The 23,956-nt window shown below is 47.8% G+C and overlaps 2 protein-coding genes and 5 non-coding genes across 7 annotated transcripts in view; 1 reads left to right on the top strand and 6 right to left on the bottom strand.

Annotated features, from left to right (window-relative positions):
- LOC149332289 (silk gland factor 1-like) overlaps positions 1 to 23,956 on the top strand; it is a 343,245-nt gene that overhangs the window by 244,011 nt on the left and 75,278 nt on the right. The gene's annotated exons all lie outside the window — the stretch shown is intronic.
- On the bottom strand, positions 78 to 151 carry TRNAI-AAU (transfer RNA isoleucine (anticodon AAU)). The gene has a single exon. It is a non-coding gene; the product is annotated as a tRNA-Ile (tRNA).
- On the bottom strand, positions 164 to 4,985 carry LOC149332308 (uncharacterized). Its single transcript, XM_089557200.1, has one exon. It carries the CDS (start codon positions 4,947 to 4,949, stop codon positions 3,843 to 3,845), a length of 1,107 nt encoding a protein of 368 aa, XP_089413326.1. The 5' UTR covers positions 4,950 to 4,985; the 3' UTR covers positions 164 to 3,842.
- Positions 5,421 to 5,494, bottom strand: TRNAI-AAU (transfer RNA isoleucine (anticodon AAU)). The gene has a single exon. It is a non-coding gene; the product is annotated as a tRNA-Ile (tRNA).
- TRNAI-AAU (transfer RNA isoleucine (anticodon AAU)) lies at positions 11,284 to 11,357 on the bottom strand. Its single transcript has one exon. It is a non-coding gene; the product is annotated as a tRNA-Ile (tRNA).
- On the bottom strand, positions 11,528 to 11,601 carry TRNAI-AAU (transfer RNA isoleucine (anticodon AAU)). Its single transcript has one exon. It is a non-coding gene; the product is annotated as a tRNA-Ile (tRNA).
- On the bottom strand, positions 13,949 to 14,022 carry TRNAI-AAU (transfer RNA isoleucine (anticodon AAU)). The gene has a single exon. It is a non-coding gene; the product is annotated as a tRNA-Ile (tRNA).

Raw genomic sequence — 23,956 nt, 5'->3', positions numbered from 1 at the left:
TGCTTTTGTAAAAGGTTGGTTTAAATGCTCAGCTGTGCAGACCATTACGGCAGAAAGCTGTAGAGCAAGAAAAAAAATGGCCTGCGCAGGGATCGAACCTACGACCTTCGCGTTATTAGCACGACGCTCTAACCGACTGAGCTAGCAGGCTTTTTTTTTTTTTTTTTCTTTATTGCCTTCAAGAAAACAACACAAAAATACAGACACCAAACTTTGAAAACCAGCAACCTGCCAGATCTTCCTGGCTGGCCATGTCAAGTTTAAAATTCTCTCAACAGAGTCAAATTTTCCATCCTGGGTAGCCAATCGGGTACACATGCTTGCAGTTTCATCACTTCCACAAATCTACGTACATTTTCCCGAAAATACATGCGGGCTGGTCTAGCGTCAGAGTCGCAGTAATACCCCGCCATTCTGGCGCGCCATATACTATGGAGGCCCCAGAGCATTACCTGATCAAACGGGAACCCGTCCAGGTTTTCAATTGCCAAATATCTGATACCGTGGGGATGAAGCGGCAGTTCTCTTTTAAGTGTTCGTTGCAAAACGTCCCAAAAAAACACACCCTCCCAACAGTGAAGAAACACATGGTCTATTGTTTCGGGGCACTTGCATATTAGGCAATGCGAACCCCACGGTAGGAATAAACCCCTTCCCTCCAAAAACCCTTTAACTGATAGTGTCTCGGTATGCAACTTGAAGAAGAAAGTTTTGGTTCCTGGCTGTACTTGCATTCTTTTTACTCTTTTCAGAACATCCCCTCCGTGGCCTCCATCGTACAAAGCTCTGTACATGGGCACTGGAAAAACAACATCACACAGATCTGCGTATAGCTTTTTCCGCTTCACGTCACTTAAATATTCTCTCGAAAAACGCACAACAAGAAATTTAACGCTATCAGCAACTTCTCTGAAGTAACCTAAAGTTCTTCCGGAAAAATAATTTGTTCCCACAACAAAATCAGGCAAAACACGGGTCAACCTTAGTTGACACATAGTTCTCAAAAAAGGGTCACGCACATCTCGAAAAAAGAAAAACCTGTTTACAAGCTGGCGCAGAAACAGATGTCCTAGCCCAAGGCCACCATCTTTCACACGTCTAAACAAATTCGTCCGTCTGCACCGTTCCCAGGTCGAGGACCAAACAAAAACAGCTAAAATGCGATGTATCTTCTGTACATTTGCCCGGGAACAGTGCAACACTTGCATGACGTACCACAGTTTGCTTAAAAAGAACAAGTTACACACCGTCGCTCTCGCAAAGATTGATAAATGTGCCCCCTTCCATCTATCTGATTTTTCCCGTAGTTCGTTCGCTTGTTCTTTCCAATATGCATCACTGTCCCGGTAGCAATTTAGTGGCACTCCTAGGTATTTTGGGGGGATAGTTACCCAAGTCACAATTGCAAAAAGATCTGGGGTTGATGGCCAACCCCCATGCCAAAGTCCCTGGCACTTTGCCCAGTTCACTTTACTTCCGGTTGCCTTCCTGAAACTGTGAACTGACACAACAGCCTCCCGTATGCTCTGCTGATTCACAGCAAACACCGCTAGGTCATCCGCGTACGCAAGCAACTTGACTTCAGCTGCCTGCAACCTAAAACCTTGAACAGCCTCGTTCTTAATAATGTTCAAACATAGTGTCTCTATGTAAATGGCAAACAAAAGTGGACTGAGGGGGCAGCCCTGGCGTACCGAACGTTGCACCCGAATGGGGGCCCCCAGACTCTTGTTTATAATTAATCTCGTAGTGCAGCTGCGGTACGCCATGGCCACGCCCTCTCGAATTACGGAACCTACATTCGCGTGGTCCAGAATACTGAGCAAAATTTTCATGGGCGACACAGTCAAATGCTTTTTCGAGGTCTAGTTGGAGGATGGCCACACATTCATTAGTCAGATCACAACACTCCAGAACCGATCTTGCCGTGTGTATGTTAGTCATAATTGATCTCCCCTTTATCCCGCACGTCTGATGAGGGCCGACAATATCCTGAATTACTGACTGCAGCCTCCTTGCTAGCACTTTCATTAAAATTTTATAATCGACATTAGTCAAGGAAATTGGCCTGTAAGCTGTGACCTGCTGGAGCTTTTCCTCGTTATTTGTCTTGGGAATTAGAATAGTGTGAGATAACCCGTATGACAGCGGCAATCTGTTTATTTCGTAGGCTTCTTGGAACAACGCAGTCAATATTGGCGCTATTTCGTTCTTAAACCCCTTATAGAAAGCTGCACTTAAGCCGTCTGGCCCAGGCGACTTTCCCATATTTAAACTATCGATTGCTTTTTCGACCTCGAGTTCTGTGATTGGCATCTCTAATCTTTTCTTCGTGTCCTCGTCTAGTCGTGGCATAGCTTTAAGAAACTTTTCTTTGAACAAGTTTATGTCGACGTCCTGTTTGTTAAAAAGCTGCTGATAATATTGGAAGAAGCCTTGTCTGATATGTTCGTCATCTGACGATAGCATGCCACCCCATGCAATCTTATCAATATGATTTTTCTCTGCATGAGCCTTTTCTAATGCCAGTGCTCTTTTCGAGGGCGTCTCGCCCATGCTCCAGCTTTCCGCCCTTGCCCTCACTAACGCTCCTTGGTATCTGTCTTCTTCCATCAACGCAAGCTGTTCTTTTATTTTCCTAATATCTTCTATCCATTTGCCGGGTGCCTTACATTCTTGCTCATGTAGTTTTTCCAGCAAAGCCTTTAGCTGGGTTTCTTTAATTTTCTCCTGATACCGCAGGCAACTGGACCTATCAATGGCCTTTATTTTAATCTGTTCTTTGCACATCTCCCATTGCTTCCAGATTTCGTACAATGTGCCCGGCCTTACTTTAATGAGTTCATTTAGTACAACCTGTCTAAAGGCTTCATCACTGAGCAATTTGTTGTTAAATTTCCATAACTCCCAGCTAAATGCATTCCTTCGTTTTCTGGTGCCGAATACGCATTTCACTAAGCAGTGATCCGTGAATGTCATGGGCACAACTTGGTATTCATTACATACGGGAATCAAATCCAGCGACACATAAATTCTGTCAAGGCGCGCGTGGCTCGCACCTTGGAAGTGCGTGTACTGTACGGCGCGCGCTCCCCCCAGGTACTCAGCCACATCTTCCATATTCCACTCGCTTGTTAACTGGCACAACACATCAGTACTCTTGTCTCTGAAGCCGCGTGTGCTGGTTTTGTCCCGAGCATTCAGTACACAGTTGAAATCGCCCAGCATTAGAACCTGCCTCTCCGTACTTAACTGCTGCATAACATTCTCGAAAAACACTGCTCTTTCCTCCACAATGTTAGGGGCATACACACAAATAATGCGCCACTCAGCATTGGAATATGCAAAATCGGCTACAACACACCGTCCTGACAGACATGAGTAGTGAGCCTGTACAATCAGTCCGGGCAGCTTTTTGACAAACAATACACACCCAGCCGATGTCCCTACCGCGTGGCTCACAATGGCGTAAAATCTAGCCGTGAAACGTTGCACCATGCTCCCGGTCTCTTCCTCCCCATCAACCTTTGTTTCTTGTACGGCAAGCACGTCGATATCATGGTCACTTAGCAGGCGGTGTACTTGGCTCTGCTTCTTTTTGGCTGCCAGTCCCCTGACATTTAACGTGGCTACACTCAAAGGGGTTTCAGGCGCCATTTTCATAAAGGGTGAATAGACCGAGAGCATGGTGCTTACCTTCCTCGTCTAGCGCGCGGCTAGACGCCGTCGTTGGAACCGCCTCCGTCTGGTGCGAGCGGCTGAACTGGCAGCGGGGGCGCTTTGTCCGCTGCACGCCTCTCCGAAGAAAGGTTTGGCCGCGGACGTAGTGTGGACCGCCGGGGTTAGACTGTTTTTGCTGGCGGCTCGTCGACACCGGGGACTGTTGCCTTGTCACCTTCGAGATCGGTCTGTGTGTGGGGTCGCTTGGCTGGGGCTGTGACGCTTGGCGAACGAGTACCGCTGGTGTCCGGGTGCTCCTCACCGTTATCCTGCTCCATGTCGTCTGCCGGCTGAGGTGACGTCTCTTCCTCTGACCTAGGTAGGTCAGGTGTAGCGTCACTCCTCCCCGCACCGCTGGCAGCATTGATGTCTCGAGGGTAGTCTCCCGACGAGTCTGTCTCCTGTGCCTGCGTACGCTCTTCTCCGGTTCCCTTTGCCGCCTCCTCTGCCTCGACTACGTCCATAGTGAGCTCTGCCGACCGCTCCCTCGTTCCAGGTCCCGCGGCCGAAGCGTACGTGAGCACACAGTCAGCCTCCTCATGTCCGTAGCGCCTACATTTCGAACATCGGGGCACCTTACATTCGCGGCGGACGTGTCCCGTGCCTCGACAGCGTAAGCACTGCATCGCCCGCCCAGGCACAACGACAAGGGCTAATTCCCCGGCGACTCGCAGCTGGTGCGGTAAGTCATCTACCTTGATGCCCGGCTTCAATTTCAGGAGCACCGCCCTCGTGGTGGACCCCTTCTCCTTGACGCCTTGAACTCGCCACCTCTCCCGGGTCACTTCGGTCACGTTCCCAAAAGCCGCAAAGGCCGTCCGGATGTCATCATCTGCCACGCCGTGCAACATCCAGTGGAGTCGCAGCTTCACTTGTTGGTCTTCGGGATCGATGATGAGGCAGCGGCGACCTTTAACTTCCAGTTCCTTGAACGCCGCCAGCTTCTTTGTTGCTTCTGTGCTGGTTAAGGTGACAGCCCACACATGGTTGATCTGATACGCCCCCAACGCCAACACGTCGGGGAGCGCACCAACGTTGGCAAGGGCGTCGCGGAAATCCTCGACCCTGTATGGCCTAACCCGCACATCGCCGTGCAAAAAAAGCGTGTTAAAAACAACGCGTCCGGTGGGCAAAGTTGGCAGAATAATCTGATAGTCGCTATCTTCATTGTCCTCGAGCCTGTTTCCGCGGCTGGAAAGGGCCGCTATCGCCGCTCCGCTGGAGCTCATGATCCTGCGTCCGTCACGCTCGGTGGCCGGAAGTAGAATGTCTGAGCTAGCAGGCCGGGCAACGGGCCAATCTCTCAAGGAGCACCAGTACGGTGCGAAACTGAGCATACCTGCATTTAATTTCTTGTTGCTTCGTCTATGCGGAAACTTGCTTTTGTAAAAGGTTGGTTTAAATGCTAAGCTGTGCAGACCATTACTGCAGAAAGCTGTAGAGCAAGAAAAAAAATGGCCTGCGCAGGGATCGAACCTACGACCTTCGCGTTATTAGCATGACGCTCTAACCGACTGAGATAGCAGGCCGGGCAACGGGCCAATCTCTCAAGGAGCACCAGTACGGTGCGAAACTGAGCATACCTGCATTTAATTTCTTGTTGCTTCGTCTATGCGGAAACTTGCTTTTGTAAAAGGTTGGTTTAAATGCTAAGCTGTGCAGACCATTACTGCAGAAAGCTGTAGAGCAAGAAAAAAAAATGGCCTGCGCAGGGATCGAACCTACGACCTTCGCGTTATTAGCACGACGCTCTAACCGACTGAGCTAGCAGGCCGGGCAACGGGCCAATCTCTTTTTTTTTCTTTATTGCCAGGCTCACAACAACAATACAGATCATAAAGAAAACTGATAAAAGTGCCGCCAGTCCTTTGGCCGACACGTGTGGTTCAAAATTGTTTCATAGTAACCAAATCGTCAAGTACATTCAGCCAATCTGGTGGATTAGATTGGGCTCGGTATGCATCTCTGATATACGCCGCGGTCTCAATGAAGTTTTCTCGGACGGGACGTGTATTGACGTCTGCGTGCCGTACCTGCATTCTGGTCTTCCATAAACTATGGAGGGCAAGGAGCATTATCATATCATGCGGTACTTCTTTGTTGTCGACAGGTAGAAATCGGATGCCATAGGGATCTATTGGGAGTTCCTTTTTTATCGTTCTTTGAAGAACATCCCAATGAAATATTGGGTCCCAACAGTCTATGAAAACATGTTCAATTTTCTCTGGTTTCTTGCACAGAAGACAATTCGTTGTCCACGGGACAAATATACCTTTTTTCTCAAGCCAAGTTTTCACTGGAAGTGTCCCAGTATGTAATTTGAAGAAAAAGGATTTCGCCGCTGCTTTAACTGGCATCCGCCTTACTCCTTTTAAAACGTCGCTTCCAGGACCTCCATAGTACACAGAACGGTACACAGGCACAGGTAACATGATATCAAGGAGGTATGCATAGAGTTGACGTCTTGAAACGGAAGAAAGATATTCCATCGAAAATCGGACACTCAATATTCTAAACGCACATACCGTCTCGCGTAGGTAGCCAGTGATTGCTGTACCTGCTTCTGTGCAGGATGATACAATGAACTGGGGTAACATTTTACGCATCCTCACTTGCAAAACAGTTCGCAAAAACGGGTCATGCTGGTCTCGAAGATATAGAAACCGCGATACTATCTGGCGTAGAAACAAATGAACGAGACCCAAGCCTCCGCTTCTGAGAGGTCTAAACAAATTTGTGCGGCTCATTCTTTCCCAAGTAGAAGTCCAAATAAAAACAGCAAAAACATGATGAACTTTCTGGATATTGACACGTGACACAGACAAAGCATTCATTATACACCATATTTTGGAAACTAGAAAAACGTTACAGATACTAGCTCGCGAAAACATAGATAAATCTCTGCCCTGTCATTCTTCCGCTTTTTCACGTACGTCGATTTGTTTCTTATACCGCTGAGTGTCTCGGTAACAGCACAGTGGTACACCGAGGTACTTTGTGGGCAATAGCGACCACTTCATCAGATCGAAGTATTCCGGCCTGTTGTCCCAGTGCCCGTGCCAAAAGCCTGAACTTTTTTCCCAGGTAATTTGGCACCCAGTCTGTTTGCAGTATTTCCCTACAATAGTAACAACTTCACGTATACTATCTTTATATGAACAGAAAACAGCGATGTCATCCGCATAGGCTACGACCTTAACATGAGCGTCCTGAAGCTTAAAACCAACCACCCTATCACTTTGAAGCAGAGCTAAACACATCGGTTCAAGGTACAGCCCAAATAGCAGCGGTGATAGCGGGCAACCTTGTCTCACCGATGAGTGCACAATCACGCTCTCGCTAAGATTGCCATTTACGATGACACGCGTCGTACAAGATGCGTATGACATCTTAACGCCATCCAGTATCACTCGGCCCACATTGGTGTGCTCAAGGACGCAAAACAAAACTGCGTGTGACACTCGATCAAAAGCCTGTGCTAGATCGAGTTGCAGCATAGCAACACGACCTTCAAAAGCATCGCAACACTCCAGAACACTGCGGGCAACATGAATGTTAGTATTTATCGTGCGGCCTTTGATGCCACAAGTTTGGTGCGGGCCTATCAAAAGAGTAATCACTTTCTGTAGTCTGTTTGCTAGTACCTTGGTGAATATTTTGTAGTCTACGTTGGTGAGGCTAATTGGGCGATAGGACCCCACCAACAGGTGTTGTTCAGGATCATCAGTTTTAGGAATTAGAGTAATGTGCGAAGTGCCAAAGGACAGCGGCACTCTTTGCTTATTATACGCTTCTGATATTACACAGTGTAAAAGAAGGGTCAGCGATGCTCTAAAGGCTTTGTAAAAACCTGCAGTTAACCCATCCGGTCCAGGTGCTTTTCCGGACTAAGCCTGCAATGGCGCTTTCAATCTCGCTGACTGTAATCGGTTCTTCAAGTCGTGCTTTTGTCTCCTCATCAAGCGTAGGCATAAGCGGTAAGAAGTCAGCTTCAAACTCTCCTTCAACGTTTCTTTCCTGTCCTAACAACTCACTAAAATATTCAACAAATGCTTGCTGTATGGTTCTGCTGTCTGTAGTCACCCCATCCTGATATCGTATCTGTTTGATTTCTTTTTGAGAAGCATATCTTTTTTCCTCAGATAGGGCGTGTTTCGTGGGCGTTTCCCCCGCCCATAGCTTTTGAGCTCGAGCTCTTACCACTGCCGCTTTATACTTATCTGTGTCGATCTGTTGTAAGCAGTTTTTCACAGCTCTTATTTCGTTCATATGTCTTCCTGGCTGACCACTTTCACTACTCGAGAGAAATTCAAGTCGCTCGTGAAGTTGTTTTTTTTTCATGTTTTGATTACACCTATTTATGCAGCTTCTTTCAATTGCTTTCATCTTTCCACGTTGCTTGAATTCGTCCCACTCGGCTGCAGCATTTGCCGAATTAGCTTCAATAACATTTTTTATTTCCTTATCAACGTATTTAATGAATTCGTCATCTTCGAGAAGCTTTTCGTTGAACTTCCATAGATTCCAATTGAATCTTTGTTTTTTCGGCTTTGTTCCTATCATTACCATGACTAGGCAATGGTCACTAAATTGAACTGGTAGGACCTCATATTGCGTACACAGCGGCAGAAACTCGACTGAAACATATATTCTGTCAAGTCTGGCATGACTTTCATTCTGAAAATGCGTAAACAGTGGCCGCGTACCATCTGTGAGAGCTGCTCCCACATCTCCTAAATTGCATTCTTGTACGATCTGATTGAGCAAGGAGGCACTCTTGTCCCTAATAGGCGGATTTTTAACGCGGTCAGCAGTACGACAGACACAGTTGAAGTCTCCGAATAGTATTACACTCTTGTCACATGAAATGTACTGCACAAGGCTATCAAAAAAGGCTACACGGTCAGCTTCAACGTTTTCGGTGCATACACGCACACTGCTCTCCAATTGGATAGCAAAAAGGAAAAATCCACAACCAGGAAACGACCACTTTCACAAGCAACAACAGATTCAGCGGAAACTGCTAAATCATTTCGAATAAAAAGAACACACCCTCCCGATGTGCCAACAGCATGGCTGACACAAACATGGTAACGCGATAGGAAGGGAGCCACCATACGATCCGTTTGTTCCACGCTTTCGACTTTAGTCTCTTGCACGGCTACTATGTCTACTTCTTTTTCTAAAAGCAGCCTATTAAGCTGGTATTGTCTCTTTTTTGCTCCCAACCCTCTTACGTTTAAAGTGGCAATGCGTAGCGCTGTTTTGTTGTTAGAATCCATGATTTAGTTTAAAGACCGAATCGTATGATGTCGCCCCTGCTGGCATACTTAAATAGGGACTCACTGGGTTTGGATGACTGCTCCCATTGCGACACCGACACACAGTAGCAAAGTAACTAGCTCGGCTCTGTCCGCACAAAGTCCACTCAGCCCCTCGAAAGCTCACCATTCTAGTTCCACAGGTCTTCAGTGCCTACGGCGGCGACTTCCCGGCCGATCTTGTGTCGGCCGGTATGTTAGGGCGCGGCTTGTAACTCGGCCGTCTGGTCGATGCCGCTTTTGATGGTGGTTCCTCGTCGGCGCTGTTTCCTGTCGTCTCTGTTGCACTTCTTGCTTCGTCTCGCGGGCGCTTTCCTGCCAGACCACCAACTCCCTCTTCGTTGACTTCCATGGCGTCGCGTTGCTCTTGCGACACCTGCGCTGACTTATCTGGTGGCCCAGCATCCTTTTTTGTCATGCCCGCTTGCTTTGCATCGGTAGCTGCTTGCTGGGTCTTGGCTGAAGCATCATGTTCAGGTGTCGTCTTCGGCTGGGAAGATGCGGCCGGGAACACCACAGACGTGTTTTGCGTGTCAGTAGTGGCTTCCTTTGCAGCCTCTTCTGATTCGGCTTCGTCCATCAGCAGATGGGACGCACCCTCTTTGCTCACGGGCCCTGTGACGCTGGCGTAAGTGCGCGTGCACTCGCTTCCTTCGTGCCCATAGCGACGACAAGCCCCGCAACGCGGTACTTTGCAGTCCCGTCGGATGTGGCCAGTAGAATGGCACCGGAGGCAGAGAGGTGGTCGCCCGGATACAACCACCAGAGCTAACTCGCCAGCGATTGACACTTGGTGCGGAAGGTCGTCAAGCGTCATCCCTGGATTCAGCTTGAGAGACACCAACCGTGTCGTCGAGCCTTTGTCGGCCACACCTTAAACACGCCACCGCTCTTTCGTTACATCGGTCACTTTTCCATACGGAGCAAAAGCAAGCCTAACGTCTTCATCTGCTACTCCATGCAGAAGCCAGTGCACTTTCATACGTATACAGTCGCGATCAATTTGAGGGTTATCGCGTGAGCATCGACCGGCGGGTCTTTCAAGCTGCATAGCGGCCGATATCGCAACTGCGATGACAAAGATTGCGTTGCCTTCTTTCCCTCGTAGGCTCTTCCAGGCTACAACCGTCACCCCTATGACGCCACCTTTTTTCTGGGCTTGTTCTCTTTCATGGAAATCATGTGTCCGCGCCGTTGGCTCATATCGTGGCCGGTAATATGATCGGAACAAATTTGAAGGTTATCTCATGTAGGGTGACGAATCTTTAAGACAGCGTCCTCGCGTGGCACATTTTTACCACACAAATGCAGAATTATGATAGCTTCCCCCGCTCTTTGGCTGTTCAACGAAGCACTGAAGCACGGCAATGAAAATGCCGCGTAAGGCGGTGTTTTCTAGCATAGGTTGACGCTCGCACGATTAACTTCCAATTGATTGAGTCCTGTCTAACAGAATACACAAGGTTACGACACGTGCGTATCTGCCTGCTGACGCGTAAAAAAAACAACGGAATTTGGGGCTTCCTTGAAGGGAGTGACAGCAGCTCAAGGAAGAGCGAAAAGAGAGAGGGAAGCTACTCTGATGTTCCCCTCACCCCGGAAGGTGATGACGTAACGTGGCGCTGCTTCTTGCCTCGGTCGCCGCTCGAGCGATCACCTTCATATTGATCGCGACTGTACTTCTTGGTTGGCCGGGTCGATAACAAGGCACCGGCGCTTTTTAACCTTGAGTTCGCCCGCACTCAGGATCTTCTTCACACCAGCCGCATCTTTGAACGTCACCGCCCATACATGGCTCATTCGATACGCCCCCAGAGCGATAACGTCTCGGAGCAACGACAGACCGGCCAACGTCACGAAAGTCTTCCACCCTGTATGGGCGGCCCTGTATGTCAGCGTGCAAGAAGACAGAATTCAAAACAACTCGCCCGGTTGGTAGACTTGGCAGGATAACTTGGTATTCCTCGTCAGATGCAAAAACCTTGTTTCCGCGGCCAAACATGGCCGCTGTAGACGCTCCAGCGGAGCCCTGCATCCTGCGTCCGTTCACGAGCGTGGCCGGAAGCAGAATCCCCAACGGGCCAATCTCTCAAGGAGCACCAGTACGGTGCGAAACTGAGCATACCTGCATTTAATTTCTTGTTGCTTCGTCTATGCGGAAAACTTGCTTTTGTAAAAGGTTGGTTTAAATGCTCAGCTGTGCAGACCATTACTGCAGAAAGCTGTAGAGCAAGAAAAAAAATGGCCTGCGCAGGGATCGAACCTACGACCTTCGCGTTATTAGCACGACGCTCTAACCGACTGAGCTAGCAGGCCGGGCAATGGGCCAATCTCTCAAGGAGCACCAGTACGGTGCGAAACTGAGCATACCTGCATTTAATTTCTTGTTGCTTCGTCTATGCGGAAACTTGTTTTTGTAAAAGGTTGGTTTAAATGCTCAGCTGTGCAGACCATTACTGCAGAAAGCTGTAGAGCAAGAAAAAAATTGGCCTGCGCAGGGATCGAACCTACGACCTTCGCGTTATTAGCACGACGCTCTAACCGACTGAGCTAGCAGGCCGGGCAACGGGCCAATCTCTCAAGGAGCACCAGTACGGTGCACTGTAAAAAAATTTGCACCCTTAAGGGTGCATTACCGTGTCTATAACTCACACCCTTGCACCCCCCCAAAGGGTGCAAAGTATGCTCGTCGCACCCATAGCAAGGATGGGATACAGTTGCACCCTTATTTTTTGGCTGCCTGAAAGGGTGCAAAGTATGCTTGTCGCACCCGTTTTCCGACTGCTTTAAAGTTTCGTAGGTTTTTATTGCTTTAAAAGGCGCTGATCAATTTCTTTTAACGAGAAGATGCGACGACCTGTCTAACTTTGCACTAACGTTACGGCATCTTCAGCTATAATTATAATACGCAGATGTGTGTCTCACGCTGTTTCTGAACCTCCTTGCTGTGGAGGTGAGGAGAAAGACTGAAAGAAAAGACGCGCATCGCAACAAGCGCGTCCGCCGAAGTGAAGACGCCGGCTGGAACAACAGATACCTTTCCGCGAATACTTTCTCCAAGTTTTGTATGTGCCATTGCACTGACCCCCTGTCTGGAGTCAGTGACGCTTTGCCCTTCAGCTAAAATAATTCAGTTAATTATCACATTCTGGGGACGCAGACCCCAGTCATAGCTGCTCGCATCAAGGTTGCAGCTGCCTTTTTAATGGAAAACTCCAGTAGCTTACATCATACTAAAGCACGCTTGATTGAACTACTGGAATGCTGTTCGACAAGTCAGACCGTGTGTCTCATCAAAAATTATTGCAGAAGTCAAAACCTATACTGAAACACGAGTGCCTACTCTCATGGATCGAAGCCTATCTTTCGCATAGACGTCAAAGTGTGGTTGTTGATGGTGTCCTCTCTGATGCTGTCCCAGTAGAATCCGGTATTCCGCAGGGCTCAGTCTTGGGCCCCCTTTTCTTTCTAGTATTTATTAATGACATAGTTCACAACGTACAGGTTAAAATACGGCTTTTCGCAGACGACTGCATAATTTATCAAGAAATTTCTAGCCCTGAAGATCAACTCCTTTTAAGCGATTCACTGTCTGCAGTAGAAAAATGGTGCTCCACGTGGCAAATGACTTTGAATTCCAGCAAGACAGTAGCAATGACTGTGACACGTAAAAAGAATCCTTTAAGTTTTACATACCGTATAGCCAATGAGCCCCTCTTTGTTGTCAACGCTTTTAAATACTTAGGAATTCAGATAGCCTCAGACCTTCGATGGAACGAGCACATATCGTATATAGAAAAAAAAGCTCTAAGACAACTGCACTACTTGAGAAGAACGCTGGCACAATCCACACAAGAAATAAAGCTTTTAGCTTATAAAACATTTGTTCGGCCAATGTTGGAATATGCTGCGGCAGTGTGGGATCCCTGGACCAAAAGTAACAAACTTAAAATAGAAAATGTCCAACGCAAAGCTGCTAGGTTTATTTTTAATTCTTACAGTTGGAATATTTCCCCAACAGCCCTACTGCAAACCGCAGGACTTGAGCAGCTGGCCATGCGTCGTCATCGTGAAAAATTAAAGTTATTCTATCTGTATTATCACAATAAACTAACAATAGAGGAAGGAATTTTACTTGAGCACTCATCTTGACGCCCTACGCGCTCTTACCATACTAAGAAAGTTACCGCGTTTTCATGTAAAACAAATGTTTTTAAGTACTCGTTCTTTCCTCATACTATCACTAAGTGGAATGGTTTACCTGCTGAGGTTGTCAATTGCGAATCGGTCAATTTATTTTTACAAGCTCTGAAGGATGTATAGGGCTCTTATGCATCCTTGTTTTGGGCCAAGTCCGATCCCTTCGTTTGCTGCCAGGTTCGATGTAATTACATGTTCTCTGCCTTTGTATTCAATTTTGTGTTGTATGTTCTGATTTTTGCTCTGTTCGCTATCTGCTTCTTTTGCAATGTACTTGTCATTTTTTATCAATATGTTTGTACCCCACTCCTGCCTAAGGCCTGTAACACAGGCCGGCAGTATTTGCTAAATAAAAAATAAAAAATAAAAAAGACTACCGTACACCCTTACGCACCCTTGCACCCGAAGGAGCTACAACACCCTTGCACCCGTGCAGCTTTGAAGGGTCCAGGGGTGCATTAAAGGTGCTAACGTGCTCAGCGCACCCTTTTCCAAAAAAATAAGAAAAAATGAGGGTGTGGAAAGGGTGTAGCCATGAGCGCTACACCTTTAAGGGTGCAAATTTTTTTACTGTGTGCGAAACTGAGCATACCTGCATTTAATTACTTGTTGCTTCGTCTATGCGGAGACTTGCTTTTGTAAAAGGTTGGTTTAATGCTCAGCTGTGCAGACCATTACTGCAGAAAGCTGTAGAGCAAGAAAAAAATTGGCCTGCGCAGGGATCGAACCTACGACCTTCGCGTTATTAGCACGACGCTCTAACCGACTGAGCTAGCAGGCCGGGCAAAGCGCCAGGCTTACAAGGAGCATGAGTACAGTGCGAAGTTGCGGATTTCTTGTGGCTTTGTTTATGCGGAAATTTGTTTTCGAAAAAAGTTAGTTGAAATGATCAACTATGGGGAATATTGCTGCAGTAATCTGTAGTGGTAAGAAAAAAAATGGCCTGCGCAGGGATCGGACCTACGACCTTCGCGTTATTAGTACGACTCACCAACCGACTGAGCTAGCAGGCAATTATTTTCTTTATTGCATGGAAGAACTTCCGTAAAAAGCGGGAAAACTTAAATCAAACTGGTTCGCGTCTCAAGTTACCGGGCTGCTTAATACTAGCCCGCCATAGCCCTAACTCAACACTGCATCCGTATCAAAACATCAAAATTCAGGGAGGCACACACATGTATCTAGGCACGGCAGCCAGCTTGGAGGTTCTTCGCGTGCAGCATATACACTCCTCACCAAAGCACACTGTTCACGAAACACAGATCTGGACGATCTTGGTGGCTCCGCATGTCTGTCCATCATACGGCTTTTCCAAAGACTGAACAGCCCCATCAAGACAAACAGATCATAAGGCACAACAAAGTTTTTGCCAACAGGCACAAATCTAATAGTGTATGGTGTAATTTCAATGTTCTTCTCAAGAGTTCGTTGTAGTATGTCCCAAAAGAACATGGCATCACGGCCCAAGGTGAAGCAATGATCAATTGTCTCAGGCACGTTACACATACGGCAATTTACATTCCAGGGTACAAACATCTCCTTGACATTAAGAAATGTCTTGACAGGCAGCGTCAATGTGTGTAGTTTGAAAAAGAAAGTTTTAGCGGCTGCCTGAATGCACATCCGCCTAACACGCTTTAGAACACTGATGTCCAAAGCAGGCAAGGTGACCGGGGGCCGGCTTATTCAGCCGTTGTGACTGCGTCCGCAACGTTCTCGCGTGGTATGTTTTCTGTGCCTGTGGAAATGCAGACCTTTTCCAGCGAAAGGAGAAGAAACCTGGCCATCTTTATGAATGCGACCCTCCAGCCACAAGGTGTTGCATACTATCAAGGCATGCACTGTGAAGGATAGAGAGCACATTTCGTATTTCAATACGAGGAGCTGAGTTCAGTACATCTGTGCGTCATTTCAGCTCTTGATGCCAAACAAAAAGTCACGAGCAACTCTTTATGTTGTTTTTTGTTCAGGTTTGGTCAAAACTCCTCAGGCCACAAGGTCTTGCTTTGAGCCCTGCTGTGGCAGATCATGTCGCGACAAGACTGGTATGCCCGAAAGGGGTGAGATTAACTGTCTGTTTAACAAAACACTACTTCTTCATTCCATAGACCCGTGTACTGTGCGATGTCAGTGCACCTTAAAGAACCCCAGGTGGTCGAAATTTCCGGAGCCCTTCTCTGCGGCGTCCCTCATAGCGTGAGTCGCTATGGGACGTTAAACCCGAACAAAACAAACCAAGATACCAAACTACTTCTTCAGTAGGTCAGAATTTGTCCCTAACCTGTGCTACAGAAACGAAGAGGATGTACAGGGTTGGTGAAAAGTTCCCAGGCCACAGCATCTGCTTTTCAGCGGCATATTCTGCCACTTAAAGGTATCAAGTTTCTCAGAGTTGAGGGTGATACTTCTCCTATCCTCTACAGAGATTTTGGGCTTCGGGGGTGTGTGACTGCCCGAATATATAGCGCTCGAAAGATCGGTCCTGTACATCTGTTTCTGGCCGTTGCCACCAATCCCATTGAAGTTGCTGGCTGGCGGGATTCTGCTTACATTCCTGTGTAGGCGTGGTTCTGTTGACATCGGTGCTGTAGCTCGGTATATAATAGCGGCTTTCCATGCAGGCTATCTTCGATGCTGCGCAGATTGCACGCGTTTCCTTGCAAAAGCAGCCGATTTTACGCCACCGACAAACAAACTGCCTTCCAACGGAGCCGGTGCGTCCATGCTGGTGATGAAGACGATCGGCCGCAGGACTACCTGCACGGCAAAAACGAAGGAGATGTGCATTCATCTCTGGCTGATGCCGCCAAGCCCATTTTCAGTTGAATTAAAATTTGGCTTTTTTTTTTTTAGAGCACGTTTAACTGCTTGTTCGTTTTTCCTTCCAGAAGCTGAATGGTCATCGGCATTACTCAACATTTCTGTCAGCTGCTTTTCGGTTCGCAGGGCAGCCATCGTAGGGGAGGAGAACAGGGCAAAAGGGGGAGGGTTGGTACAAGAAACGAGCAAATAGCGGCCGCGGTTTCGTGTAACGAATGTTTACCCGCAGTGCCGACCTTCATTGGGCAAGAAATGACTAAGAAAGAATGAAGCGTGCATGTATAGCAATGCACACACACAAACACACACTCATGTGCACCAGGGCCGATCCGATCCCGCTCCGTTCGTGACCCGCACGAAAGCAGTTGGGTCTCTCCTTGGGCGCAGGCTTTCTTGCCCAGTCCGCCCGCCCCTGGACGGTGGGCTTCCCTTCGTGACCAGCTTGCGTGCATGGCCTGCATAAACAGAAAAGGAGAGAGGGGAGGTTCTCTGGTCTCGTTACTCAAGGCGTTTCCTGTACATATGGAGCCCCCGAGAACAAAAGCTGATAAAGCCCAAAGTTTGTTCAGATTTTGTCCGGGCATGAAGAGACGTTTCTTGCCTATGTCCTTTGTTATTCTTTCCTTTTCTTTTTACATATGCAGCACGCAAGGAATTACTAAGTAAGAAGGGTTGGTTCCCAAGCGCCATTCTTGAAAGTTTTCCGTTGTTTCACGTGATGTCGTCACCGCGATTGTTGCCCTTAAAGATTTGTTAAGACGTGCTATTTGGACTCGGGCTCGGTCGGACCCACTTCGACTTTTTTGGACTCGTTGACACGCAACTCGCATGGCTCACTTCGACTGACGAAGACAAGTCCCCTTGTCGAAACGTTGGCTCAAGCAACCTGAGGTTTTCCCCTCCCTTGTTCATTTTGTGATCGCCAAGGACCATCTACCACACCCTCTCTCTACCTTCGACTGACTTAGACGCACTCGGACTCACCCTAGTTGAAATTAAGAGGAAGAAGTGGGCTTGGACAGGGCATGTAATGCGAAGGCAAGATAACCGCTGGTCCTTAAGGGTAACGGAGTGGATTCGAAGAGAAGGCAAGCGTATCAGGGGGCGGCGGCAGAAAGTTAGGTGGGCGGATGAGATTAAGAAATTTGCTAGAATACGGTGGCCGCAACTGGCGAAGGACAGGGTTAGTTGGAGAGACATGGGAGAGGCCTTTGACCTGCAATGGGCGTAGTCAGGCTGATGATGATGATGATGATGATGGACTCATTGGAACTGTGGTTTGAATGTATAGTCGCACCAACCGTGGCTCACTTAGGCTGGCACTGATTTGGCTCAGACGGACTACTCTGAAATCAGATACATTTAGAGTCATCCTGAATGAATTGTGCTCGCTTAGGTCCGGACTCGTATAGACTGGGTATTATGTAGACTCATTCGAAGCCGCACGGACTCAGACTGACAACCTACCTGAGGGCAAATTGAAATCGGCCTGTATCGATAGGATACGGCATCCTAACGACAGAGACTACTCTCGAGGAAAATGGAGCTTGTATAAGCTAGAAAACGCCAAAAAAATAAGCGCAGGTGCCGCCATCAGCGGCTGATTTCGAAAGTAGACTGTTTGCGTCGATACCGAATTTTTCGTTCGGATTTGAAAGGCTTGCTACACAGCCATTCACTTCAAAACTGCGGCAACCAGTCAGCAGTTTAAATCGAGTGATGGTAGAATTTTTTTATTGAATTTTCTCAGCCATAATTTTTTTGCTGCTGCTGCTGCACAAACGTTAACATACCGAGAAAAAAAGCAGGTAATCAATCATTACTTAGAACTATAAGTGGATGGGGGTTATCCCAAACGTCCATCAAAAAAAGGGAAAGGCAACGCACAGGATCGCACCAACATCATATGAAAAAGCGTGAGCGCATAGACGGCACAGAAATCTTTTCTCTCATAACCGGTCTTCATACCGCTGCTGCATCCTTTTACGTCACAGTCACTTATAAGGCGATCATCCTGATAAGCATGCCGAAAGTCTAACCGCGTCCGCAGTCTTTCATTGGTCCACGACCCCTTAAAGGTGTACTGAAGAGGAATCTGAACTTGTCTTTTTGCCGCGGGAACTCGATCTACACGTTCCGAGCTTTTTTAGAAACTGCGATTTACTGCCCTGTGTGGCCGATTTCCCCAATTAAATCGAATTAACGTCCGGCTCCCGCCTTTTTTTTTTAATTCTGCCTCGTACGGTGGGCGGAGTCGACCAACGCGTGGAGCGCCTTTCACCCAGTCCCGTGGCGGCTTGCCGCTCTGCCATCGGCGGAGTAATACGTAGTAGTCCGTAGTAGCAAATAGACCGCGCGTATTTTTATTTCTTCGGGCTTATTTTGCGGCTATATTATCTGCGAATGAAACTATTTATTCATGGAAACCTAAAAAACAAAATAAAGCGAAAGCAAAGCCTCCACGGGACTGGGTGAAAGGCGCTCCACGCGTTGGTCAACTCCGCCCACCGTACGAGGCAGAATTTAAAAAAAAGGCGGGAGCCGGACGTTAATTCGTTTTAATTGGGGAAATCGGCCACACAGGGCAATAAGTCACTGTTTCTAAGAATGCCAGGAACGTGTGGATCGAGTTCCCGCGGCAAAAAGACATGTTCAGAATCCTCTTCAGTGCACCTTTAATGCGGACATGCGTAGAGGACGGAAGGCAGGATTCAGGCAGTACACTCGACCTTATAATGCTTTTTCACAAAGCAACTGTGTTGTGTAATATGTTGCGATGGTCCCGTTCTTTTCAACCAGGAAAATATGTTTCGTGTATAACGTCCCCAATACAGCTACTCCCTCAGGCGCAGCGTCGGAAATGTTTATCCCGGAATGCACGGAGATCGCTCAGAAATAAGCGGAACTCCTCAGCTTGCAATTGCTCTTTTTTTCCCTTGTTATTTCACATACCACTGCGGCTGCAACAACCACTGATGAGTTATAAATATATAAAGTTACTAGAAGGATGCAATCCACACGGATGTTCGCGCGGGGCAAAACGCTCGCTGGTGTCCCGAGGGAAATCTTGCCGATTTTCTCCGCGGGCTCTCGGACATCCTGCTTCTGGCTTCCGTTGTTGTGGTGATGCACTACCTAACCGCGCTCCTCGCCTTCCCCACCACGGTGTATATCTCTATCTCCCGACCCAAACTTCCAACGTGGCTCTGGGATCAGAATGAAGTTTGCTCTCTCCCGCGCAAATTGCTCGAGGGAATGCCACCGAACAAAAGCTACCCTTCCTTTCCCAATCCCCTATCCTTCTTTCCCTTTTCTCAGTGACAGAGGGAAAGTGGAGAGTGAGCGAAAGAAATGTCTTAGGCCTTGCATGCATTTTTTTCGTGTGCACGCGACAAGTCTTAATTTAATGTGAGCTGTGTGCACTGTCCGCTTCATTTCATGTGTGTGTGTGTGTGTGTGTGCGTGCGTGCGTGCGTGCGTGCGTGCGCGTGTTAGTTGGGTTTTATGGCACAAAAGCAACAAAGGCTGATGTGTATGTGTGTGTGCGTGTGCGTGCGTGCGTGTGTGTGTGTGTGTGTGTGTGTGTGTGTGTGTGTGTGTGTGTGTGTGTGTGTGTGTGTGTGTGTGTGTGTGTGTGTGTGTGTGTGTGTGTGTGTGTGTGTGTGTGTGTGTGTGTGTGTGTGTGTCGAAGAATGCACATGCTGTATCACTTTGCAGTGTAGCGGTTTACAGTCGTCCCTCAACAGCGCACAGAAACATAGCACAGAGAGAGAGAGAGAGAGAGAGCGACACATTTGGGCTCTGCAAAGTGGAGGTTTCGTGCTGAATTACTACAACGCCTGCTACAGGGCTGTAGGTACATCTCGGCGTCCATGTCTCCATGTACTATACACCGCTCGATAGCTGCGTGCGTGGCCCGCTATATATGTGCTCGGGACGGTTTGGTCTGCACCGCATTCTGTTTGCGATGGAGTCCACTATGTGCAGACGTAATGAGCTGTGTGCTTTTCTTATTCGCCCAGTCTGTGTCTTCCTTTTTTTTTCGGTGGCGTTTGTGTGTGTACTGTGCGGCTCCCCGTGCATGAGGGCACGGAGTAGCCAAGGCTAACATATACAGGGTGTAGCGCTGTATTTGTGCACAGCGTTGGTCTGCTCGTCGGCGAGACGTGTGTGTTGTTTCGAGAGGGGCGTTGCGGTGGTGGAATTCGTGTGTAAACAAGCGGTGGCCGCGGTACTGCCCAAGCGGCTTTGTGTGTACACCGTGTGCGAAACAAAGAAATAGAACACGCCAGAAGAAGCGCCCAGCAGCGGCTGTGTTGGTCAACAACAGAATTACTATCCTTGTACACGGAGTTGTGCGTGGGCGTGGAGGTTTGTTCGCTTCGTCTACTGTATACGTGCGGGCCTTGAGGAGATACTTTCGTTCGAAGAGCTCCTTCTTGGTGCGCGGCGCGCTCCCTGGTGGGAATTCGGGGTAACGAGGTCGGAGAACACATACATTGATGGGAATTAGGATCTTGAGGCTTCTCTACCCTTCATTGCTGGTTTTTCTGCGGCCATTTTCTGGGCTCGTACATTGATAAGCCGTGTTCCGCTATTCAGCAGTTCCTGTATGTAGGGTCATAGTAAAGCTCGCCTTGAACACGGTGGCGATTGCGTTGGGTGTTGGCCTTGCTGATCGCATAATTCTAAACTGGTCTTTGAAGTCCTGATCAAAAGTAGGCCAGTAGGCGGAGTGTCACAGGCTGGTAGGTGTGCACGGGAACGCTGATTGGTCAGATGTGGTAACGTGGTCAGCAGTGGTGACATATTAAAGATTTTTTTCATTAGATACACGCTACTATACGACCGCTCTTGTATGCGGGGTTTCACATCCTGAAACTGCACGTTTGCTGAGAGACGCCGTAATGCAGGACTCCGGGTTAATTTCGGCAGCACGCAGTCGTTTATTTTACATTTTACTCCTATCGAAATGCGGCCGCCGCGGCCGGGATTCAAAATATACGACCTTAGACGCAGCAGCTGAAACATCATAGCACTAAAGCCACCGTGGCGGCCACTCTACGACTATACATTACTGCGACGATGGTGAAGCAAAAATCGCCGTGAAAGCTAAACCGAACGCATCTGTCCCAACAAAAAAAAAAAAAATTGCTTCGTAGTTTGCTGTGTGTTCCTGCATGATTTCTCTAACTTCGAAGACCATCGATTGTGTTGTCTGTACCTTTGCTTCGCACTACAGAGTGGCCTGCCCGCTCGTACATGCGCAGTGGTTAAACAGGCAGTTATCATTCAACCCACTTCCTTCCGATGGGTTGCGTAACAACATTACTAATCCTACAAAATATTGAATCCCTGATGTGTGAGTGAGCTGAAAGGTTCCTTTTTGCATACCAGAGCTCGTTTCCTTCGGCTTGAAACGATAGGTGCGCGAGTTGAAGAAGATAGAAGCATCGAAAAAAAGAAAAGAAATGAATGAATGACGCCAGAAGCAGCGCATAGTAAAAGAAAGAGTGGAGGAGGTGGGGGGGGGGGGGGGGGAGGTCTTCTCTCTACTAGGACAAACAAGCGGACGTCATCGCGTTCGTTTGCATACGCACGTCCCCGTGGGATGACTTCCGGCAGGCGTATATATGAATATCTCAGGCCTTTTCCATAACTGGAGAGACGCGCGCTTTTTCAAAGCGGAACTGCTCTAGGCGCTTGCTTGCTTATGGCCGACTGGCTTGAGGGGCAAGGCTGCGTTGCTCCGTCCGTAGCATATACCGTATTTTACGTGGTACAGTCCGCGGACTGTACTTGTTTATTTTTTTTTTTTTTGCGCGCCGCGGCCTATACAGGATTTTCGTCTTCAAATTCGCCCATTATAGTATGTCATTTCAAAATCGATACTATCGTGGCTCATTTTGCGATCACGCTTGCAATCTGCTTCCGTTGGCACGGCATGGCTGACTGGTTGCACACATGCTTACTGGCGCTCTATAGTCGGATACAATTCAAGAACGAAGCCGCTTTTCCCCTTCAAAGGGCCCACTTCCAGCCAATGGCGTCGGCCGATTCATATGACGCTGATGTCGTGATAATGCAGGCAGCGGCGCGGCAATGCACTATCGCCGATCATGGGGACAGGACTGTCCCCTTTCATCAGCCACTACCTGCATTGTCACGCTAGCAGGTTCATGGGAATCGGCCGACGCCATTGGCTGGAAGGAGTTGTTTGGCGGGGAAAATCCGCTTCATTGTTCAGTTGTGTCCGACAATCTCCGACAGACCGATTTCGAAGAAATTGAAGGAGTTGCAAGCGAGTGTTCCGACAGCACGACTTTTTTGTTCGGATAGCCCACTTGGTACTGATCGTGACGTGTTCTTAAACAGAAACATGAAACTTATCGTGGTAACTACTTCTGTGATCACAAAACAATAAAATTAGCTACGGCATTGCACGTTTTTCGTGTTAGTAAAGCGTCAAAGCTGCAAGACGACTCTGCGCCTCACACCGGCAGACTAAGCACCAGATGCTAACAATCTGGCTTTTTTTTTTTTTTAACCAGAATTTAGTGACATAAACGATGCCGGGTTACGTACTATAGTCGGAAAATTACGGTATACGCATGGAGAGCGGGAGTAAAGGGTGTGAGTAAGCGCGTGAAATAAAACAGAAGGGGGTTTCCCCGTCTGAAGAGGGAAGAGGATAGGGAAGGGAAAGAGAGTGCGAAGTGGCTTCCCGGTCGCAAGCAAGCTGCAGCTCTTGCCTCGCTCGCGCCGGCCTCGAGCTCCCATTTGCATAGAACCCTTCAGCAGCGGCGTCGTCACCGAATGCGCGATGGCTTCTCTGCAAGGTAGCTGCGTTATGCAAGAAAGCCCTAAGCATGGAACGTATACTGCAGTGCGTTTACGTCATGATCGAAGGTGGCGAAGGCTCGCTGTCCGGTGCGTAGAAGGACGTGCCTAGTGTGCTTTAGGCAAAGTGCTTTCCAACATAGGTGCATCACCCTTTCCCATATTGGCGCGTCACCCTACAGCATGGACTGTGAGAGGGCGAACGGAGCTCCGGGGGTGTTGATTAGAAGCAAAAAATGAATTGCAAATAGACATCCGGAATGCTTGGTGCAGCTATACTGCAGAATTGGGTTTTCATAGGTTGCTGTCATAAGCCTTTGCATTCTGCAGAGATTGATCTTTTTATTTGTCCATTACTTGTTCCTCTTCTTCGTATTCGTCTTCTTCCAAGCTCACCCATATATTCTACCGTGCTGCCTATACGCGGCCACGTGCAGCTCGCTCCAGTATTAAAAGGAACATAGTTTAAGGGCTTAGTTAATTTTCTATCTAGTTGCATTCTATATTTTAGTATTCAAAAGTAATTTTCAGCTCTAGTAGGGACATAACAAAAAAATCGCCTTTTTGTGCTAACTTGTTCGCTTTCATACTGGAGGGACCTGTATACGTGCGTAATGTACAGTGGCGAGGAAAAAAGTAGTTACGGAGGGAACATAAGACTACATGCGTGCTTTGAATGAGAAAGCATTGTTTTTATTATTTGTATTTCCTTTTTATATTTTCTACTTCCTTTCTAATGACACGCCTACTCATTAGCATACGCCCATGAGGCAGCTCATACACAAGGTTCAAATTTGTTCGCCAGGAAACAACCCGGCCTATGCTCTGTCTTTCTTTGATGTTTGTCGTGGCATTTCCAAGAATATTTGTTAATATTTTATGTAAATGAACCATATTTTCAGTGTAATAAATACCGTGTAAAAAAGCGGTTTTGTGGAATATGGGTCGCGTGCTAGTTTTCATGCCCTCCCGATCGCAACCCAGTTAGCGCTAAATCATTTGCGTTACAAACTGGTAGATTTCTTGTGAATTCTGTTTTTTTTTTTTTTTACCCC

Source organism: Amblyomma mixtum, chromosome 8, assembly GCF_055824585.1.
Source record: "Amblyomma mixtum isolate Tamu chromosome 8, ASM5582458v1, whole genome shotgun sequence".
Lineage (NCBI taxonomy): Eukaryota > Metazoa > Arthropoda > Arachnida > Ixodida > Ixodidae > Amblyomma > Amblyomma mixtum.
Note: the sequence above shows the minus strand (reverse complement) of the source record. Positions and strands in the feature narration are given on the sequence as shown.